The 7147-nt window shown below is 32.8% G+C and overlaps 1 protein-coding gene across 1 annotated transcript; it reads left to right on the top strand.

Annotated features, from left to right (window-relative positions):
• Positions 1 to 1161: 1161 nt before the first annotated feature.
• On the top strand, positions 1162 to 6196 carry LOC145163160 (uncharacterized). Its single transcript, XM_079082025.1, has 7 exons — positions 1162 to 1226; positions 1328 to 1387; positions 1499 to 1564; positions 2827 to 2871; positions 3834 to 3970; positions 4047 to 5794; positions 5950 to 6196. The coding sequence occupies exons 5-7, from the start codon at positions 3901 to 3903 to the stop codon at positions 5995 to 5997; spliced, it is 1866 nt and encodes a 621-aa protein (XP_078938151.1). The 5' UTR covers positions 1162 to 1226; positions 1328 to 1387; positions 1499 to 1564; positions 2827 to 2871; positions 3834 to 3900; the 3' UTR covers positions 5998 to 6196.
• Positions 6197 to 7147: the final 951 nt, after the last annotated feature.

Here is a 7147-nt window from a genome sequence, read left to right as displayed (position 1 = left end):
TTCCACATTCGAGAAATGTTGCATATATAAAGAAAACTCTTTTTTGTAGAAGAAGAACTAGTGTTTTGAATACCTTGGAATTTCAAAAATAACTTAAGTATTTATTTAAAAGGGACACTAGATGCTTTAGAATGGAATTGAAAAGACCCAAGTCTTTATCCCATAAAATTGGGTTCAATGCATTATCCATATGCCGATTGTGATAATAATAATATACATTGATGATTATCTAAAAATATATGTTGTTATTGTTATATAAATATATAATATATATATTTTTCCACCATATCCACGTATGTAACACTGCCATCAACATACTTAACATCTGAAAATTTCGTGAACTCACCAACAAGATGAAGTTTCATAGTGAACAACGAGGGTATTCCATCTTCAAATTATAGAAAAGCAGGTTCATATTTTTATTAATCGCTAGTGCAAATTTGAAGAGAGTAAATTGCGAAGTTGGTACATGTGGTTTCCAACCTAAAATGACAAAAAATCACTCGAGCATGCGTGGGACTTAACGAACATAAGAAGACGGAAGGTAAGTTGAAGGACCTGAACCACAAAAAAGAGCATTTTGGTCGAGTCTTGCGCGTTGACTAAAAAATAGACTGAATGTGCACGTTTTTTAAAACCATAGGCCATTATTGTAGTATACTCTAAAAACTTTAAAGCGAATATTTAATATTAATCCTTAAAAAAATTTAAAAACAATAGTGATTTTTAACATGGATAATTACATAAAAAACCATTAAGTTTGATAGAGATATATGGGTTTATCCTTTTGTGGATTTTAGGTTCATTAAACCGTGTTTATAATTTTTTTTCTTCAATTTTATCCTTTTTGCAGATTTAGTTGGTACAATAAAATATTTCTGTCAAATTTAAAGGTTTGTATGAACCAGAAAACCAAACGAAAAGAGCTTTTATGAACTATAAAAAAATAAAACTGAATATTTATATTAGTGTTTTAATGAACTAGAAATATACAAAAGGAAAAAAAATTTAAAAGAAAAATGTTACAAACATTCCATTTAAAATCCATAAAAAGATAAACCCACGTAATTGTTTCTAACTTATATTTGTTTCAAATTAAGGGCTTTTACGTCTTTTCAATATAAAAAGTGAAAGGTTGGAGCCTTTACGAACAATTTACGAATTCTTTCGACGTCCGACGATCGCTGCGTCCTCTCTTCTCTCCTCTGGACTTGATCACGATCGAGGTGCGTTTCTTAATCATTGCCCTAAGTCGCACCGTGTTTCGAACTCAACCCACTCACAGCAATTGACCTCGATTTCATGATTTGTTTGCGTTTACATTCAGTCATTGGTAGAGGAGGACTGTATTCAGAAGATTCGAGAGGATACTAAGGCCAATATCAAGGTAATTGGTTTGTAATTTCACTAAAATCGAACTCACGGACATATTCGTTTACTATTTATTTGTAAACGTTTTATTGATTGCATCCATTGTCACGGGGCTAACACCTTACAGGGAGGGTTGATTGGCTTGGCTGCAGCGACTGTTGGTTTGAGTGCTGAAGCTGTACAACATCTTGAGGTTTGGATTAATTTCTTCGGCTATTTTTTGTTATGACATAGAACACCGGTATTGGTTGAACCCTGATGATAGATTTGTTAGATTTCTGCAGTTAATATAAACATTATGCTATGTGATATAGATCCTTAGTTTGGTGCAATCATAATGCTGATCAGTTAACTTCCTTTTTCCTCTTTTGTATCTCTGTGTGTTTCTGTTAATTTATTATTTTACTCTGTAGTGCCATAACAACAAGAAGTCATTAATCTCAAATTAGTTGGGGGATGCTCAGTAGAAATTATGGGGGTGAACCTATGACATGTATAACATCATTTATGCACTCCTTTTTAAGAAAGAGCCCTGTAGCATATTCAGTTACCTCAAATCTCTGTACGTCAATCTTGGTTACTAACTGTTTCATTCCAAAGTCTATATTGATGATCACGTGTGTATGATTATTGATATTTGATGCATCATGCATGCACAGTTTTTCTTTTTAGATTTGATCTAATTTAAATGCCTAATCACTCTCTAAATTAATTGAAAGCTTGTTTAGGAGTTATGTTCTTTGACATTTTATGATCTGTAGTTTAATCATCATACCCCAGTCGGGAGCTTTAAGTGATGTTCTCTTGAATTTTAGTTTTGCTTGCAAGGTTTATGGTTTTTGTTGTTTTTCTTCCATGTCCATTCTCTTCTCATTCGCAAAGGACTTGCTTATTTTGATGAGAAATTTCATGGATATGATGGTGGATGATCTACTTTGAAATTAGGGTTTCTAACACTTTCATAATCATGAACATACAAGAGATCGATTGGTTTAGAACTTTATTGATGGAAAGTCTGAAATCAATTGGTAGATTGTAAGCTACTTGAAAGTGTGGTTATTGAACTGCTTCTAGCACTTCTTTTACATATGGATGCACAAGCTTTTGCAGCATTTAGAAGTTTTCCTTTAGTCCCACCAGGCCACCACTAGATAACACTTGAGAGTTTTTGTTAATGTATCGGTATAAAATTATGTGGTAGAATTTGTTGATCCCTTTGCATTTTTAGTCAATATGTTGAAAGAAGCATAAGATAGTATTTTTATACTTGTACTAGACTAGTAGCCTACTAGGTGAATAGTATTCCGCAGGGCAGAACAGTGAAATTACATTTACATGCGATTTTAATTAAGGTTAATGTTTTCGCATTTTTAAAGGTCAAATTTATGATTTTTAATTGCTTTACCATGAATCCTTATCCTAATCATCCTTATTATTATTATTTTTTTTTATCAGAAATAACTAGCCAATACAGTCAAGATAGGAAGTACATTTGATCAGGTTTGACAATTTCCCTTTTGCCTACCCTCCCTGTGTGTAGCAATTTATTCCATTTTCGAAATAATCCCATTTTAGCATGTACTCCCACTTTTCTTTCTGATACAATGTTACAACATTGAAACATCAAACTCTTTTCCTTCTAATCTATACATTTTACTTTGAACAATCTTCCAATCATAGCATTCTAATATCAGTTTCCTTATTAGTAGCTTATTGCATTTTCAAAAATCATCCCATTTTTTTTCAAAAAACTTTTGTTCTTCTTTCTTGTTACAACATCAAAACATCAAACGTTTTGCATCTCATCTATGCGTTTTATTTTCAAAAATCTTCCAATTACATCATTCTACATTCATTTTCCTTATTAGTTCCATTTTCAATTTTTCTCCATTTTTGGCATTGTACTTTCACATTTCTTTCTATTACATCATTGAAAAATCAAATGCTTTTCCTTCTCATCTATGTATCTTGTTTTGAAAAATCTTCCAATTATATTCTACTTTTCATTTTCCTTATTAGTAACTTATTGCATTTCCAAAAATAATCCCATTTTTATCAAAAATAGTTTCCTTCTTTCTGTTACAACATTGAAACAAAAATCTTTTTTTTTTTTTTTTTTTTTTTTTTTTTTTTTTTTTTGTCATCTACACATCTTACTTTATTAGTAGCTTATTGCATTTTCAAAAATCATTCCATTGTTTTCAAAAAACCTTTTCTCATTGACAGATTTTACTTTGATTTTTTTTCTTCCAATTATAGCATCATACTTTCAGTTTTCTCATTATTAGCACACCTTGCATTTAAAAAATAATCCCATTTTTTGCAGTTGACTCTTTTTGTTACAACATTGAAACATTAATGCTTGAATTTTTTTTACAGGGATAATTACATAAAAACCCTTATGTTTGATAGAAATATATTTGTTTCAAAGTAATGACTTTTATGTCTTTTCTATGTAAAAGGGTGAACAGGGTTGGAGCTTTTGTGAACAATTTACGAATTACATAGGGGAGTCAAAAGTTGGCATTCATGATGGCGATGGCAAATACAAGAATGAGTTTTTCTCTTATTGTATCGAGACAGTCAACACGATTCGAAGGTAGTCATTACTGTTACTGATTCTTGCATTTCTTTCCTTGTTTAAAATGACAATGTATCTAATTTTTTGGAATTAGGTTCAGGAGTGCATCGTATAGTCCCTTTTCAGTCATATTGTTCCTCAAACGAGGAGGCATTGGGTCGTGGCCAATCTATATATGAAAAGATCCATACGTGCGATGATGCCCGCAAACTGTTTGATAACATGATCCAAAGTCAATCCCTGCCAGATGCAGTAAAATTCAACCAATTGATGCAAGCGGTTATCAGAATGAAGGCTTATTCGTGTGCCCTTGATATGTTTAAACAAATGACTGCGAGAGGTGTAAAGATTGAAGTTTACACGATTAATATTGCCATTAACTGTTGCTGCAAGTTAGGTAAAGTGAATGATGGTTTTGGTGTGCTGTGTATTGGGTTGAAACTTGGCATTGTACCCGATCGATTCACCTTTAGCACTCTCTTGGATGGACTTATTAGAGCAGATAGAGTTCGTGAGGCGGAATTGTTCTTTAAAAAACTCATCAAAGAGGAAGTTTGTCAACCAGATACAGCCATGTACAACACGATGATAAAAGGGTTATGTAAGGCTAGCCAAAACAGTATTGCAATTGGTTTGCTTAGATTGATGGAGGAGCGAGGTTGTAGACCAAATGTGATAACATACAGCACACTCATCGACAGTCTTTTCAAGGCTGAAAAACCGGATGAAGCTTTGAAGCTCTTTAAAGAGATGGTATTTGAGAAATGGATTGAACCTAATGTGGTAACTTACAGCTGCTTGATTCATGGGCTTTGTATGTTGTGTCGGTGGGATGAGGTTTATAAACTTATGAAGGAAATGGAGGAATATAGGATCTCTCCAACAGTTGAAACCTACAACATATTAGTAGACAACCTATGCAGAGAGGGCATGACAAAAGATGCAGAAGTTGTAGTTGGCATGATGGACAAGAGAGGAATATATCCGAATGTTGTGACTTACAGCTCAATCATTGATGGCTACTGTATGCTAGGTGAAGTGAGGAAAGCCATGGAAGTATTTCATTCAATGGTTTCACGAGATCTAGCTCCAGATGTTGTTACCTATAACACCTTATTGGATGGGCATTGCAAGCATTTGACGATAGAAGACGGCATGCACCTTTTCAATGAAATGACTAAAAAAGGCGTGCATCCCGATGAAGTCACATATAACATCATAATACATGGCATGTTTAAGGCTGGGCATTGTGAATATGCAGATAAGTTCTTCAAGGACATGATAGCAAAAGGCTTCTCTTTAGGTCTCGCCACTTACAGAATAATGTTGAAGGGTCTCTGTGACAACAATCAAGTTGACAAGGCATTAGATATGTCTCTTTTGATGGGTAAAAGTAGAAGTGATCTTGGTTCAGATATACATGCATACAACATTTTAATAGATGGCTCAAGTAAATCTGGAAATTTTGATAAGGCAAGAGATCTTTTCAAGGAAATTACTCTTAAAGGTTTGCAGCCTGATGTTCAGTCATATAATGTGATGATTAGAGCTTTTTTAAGGAAAGATCTTGTGATGGACGCGAAGCAATTGTTCCTAGAAATGGAAGGAAATGGCATCAAACCTAATGAAGTCACTTACAACACAATGATTCAAGGGTATCTCTGGAATAAGGTCTATGATGATATACAACTTCTTGTGAACGAGATGCACATAAATCACTTCTCACTAGATGCTTCCACTTGCACTCAGTTAATTGATAAGATAAATGATGGATCATTGCCTACAGCTCTATGGGAAAAGTTTAGGCCAAATGAATCTGTGGAGGATCTTTTTCCCTTGGAGGTAAAAATCCTTTTATTTTGCAAGTCTGTTTTATCTAGATAATATTTGTTGCTATCATCATTAAAATTTATGGTCTTTTGATCTAATCCTCTTTATTTTTTTGTCTCATTCAACTTCTTCTTCTTTTTCTTTTTTTTTTTTTTTTTTTTTTGCAGAAAATGATGTCAAGTATTAGTTCTTTGAGTCCTAATGTGGAAAAATGACACAAGATATGTACAGAAGTCGCTTTTTTGCACCACTACAACTAGTTCATTCGTATATACTTGATGTTTCACATTTTGAGGGTCGCAATATCATATTTGACCAATGTTTGGTTGACTTTTCATGAACATCTTTTTACATTTTTAACAAACATTATGTAAATATGTTGAACATGGACCAAGATTATATTGATTCGAAAAACAAAGGCAAAGGACATCAATATCACATCATCGATGTTGCCACCCATTAATGTCATAGTTTCTTTACTATAAATCTCTGAGGAATGAAAATTGCCAAAAGGGAGTGGAATAATAATTAGTTTGTTTCATTCATGACACAATAATCAGTTTTTTTTTTTTTTTTTTTTTCATTCTAAATTCTAAATGAATGAACCGTTTCATCAAACCACACATTATACAACCAATTGCCTTTCATAGGAAATGTATGTGAACACTAGAAATAGGAAGGTAAACTAATGGTGTCACATTATAAACAAAAAGATGAACCCTCTCTTCTTTCTTCTTACATTTGTCTTATGAAACAACAGATTCATTTATGCTTCATCATTCTTAGAGGCTTTGTTTTAAACACTACTAAAAAAATTCCTTTAATAAGCTTTTATTAAAAAGTTTAGTCTGAAAAAGACTACAAGGTTTGAGCTGTGATGGTTTGAAACCAAATAAAGCAATTGGTCTTAGCTAAAAAAAGATCTAGCGTGTGTCTAGTTGTAGAAAACTATTTTTATTTTCTTAGAAAATGTTTTCCGAAAATAGAGTCTGGTTTTCATTCATTTTTAGGTGAAAATTTTAAAAAACACGTTTGTTGAAACCGGTGGAGTTTTCATGTTTCATTTTAAAAATTCAGAAAACTTTGGAAAACTATATCAATCACTTTTCTAAATTCACATGCAATTTGGAAAACAAAAAAAAAAAAAAATCATTTTCTTGGATTCGTTAATTACGTTATGGTCGTAGTCCAACTCATGGTGACCTGGTCGAATTGGGAGAAGCCGTAGGTATTATTGCCAATCTATTGGAGAACCGAACACTTAATTAACTAGGGGCGTAGTTAGGATTTACGACTAAAGGGGGCTAAGAGCCTCGCATTGTAATGACATATTAATAAATAATGTTATATCCAAATAAAGTAATA

This window comes from Lactuca virosa, chromosome 3 (genome assembly GCF_052849685.1).
Source record: "Lactuca virosa cultivar CGN04683 chromosome 3, Lactuca_virosa_CGN04683_v6, whole genome shotgun sequence".
Lineage (NCBI taxonomy): Eukaryota > Viridiplantae > Streptophyta > Magnoliopsida > Asterales > Asteraceae > Lactuca > Lactuca virosa.
The sequence above is the reverse complement of the archived record's forward strand: the minus strand, read 5'-3'. Positions and strand labels throughout refer to the sequence as shown.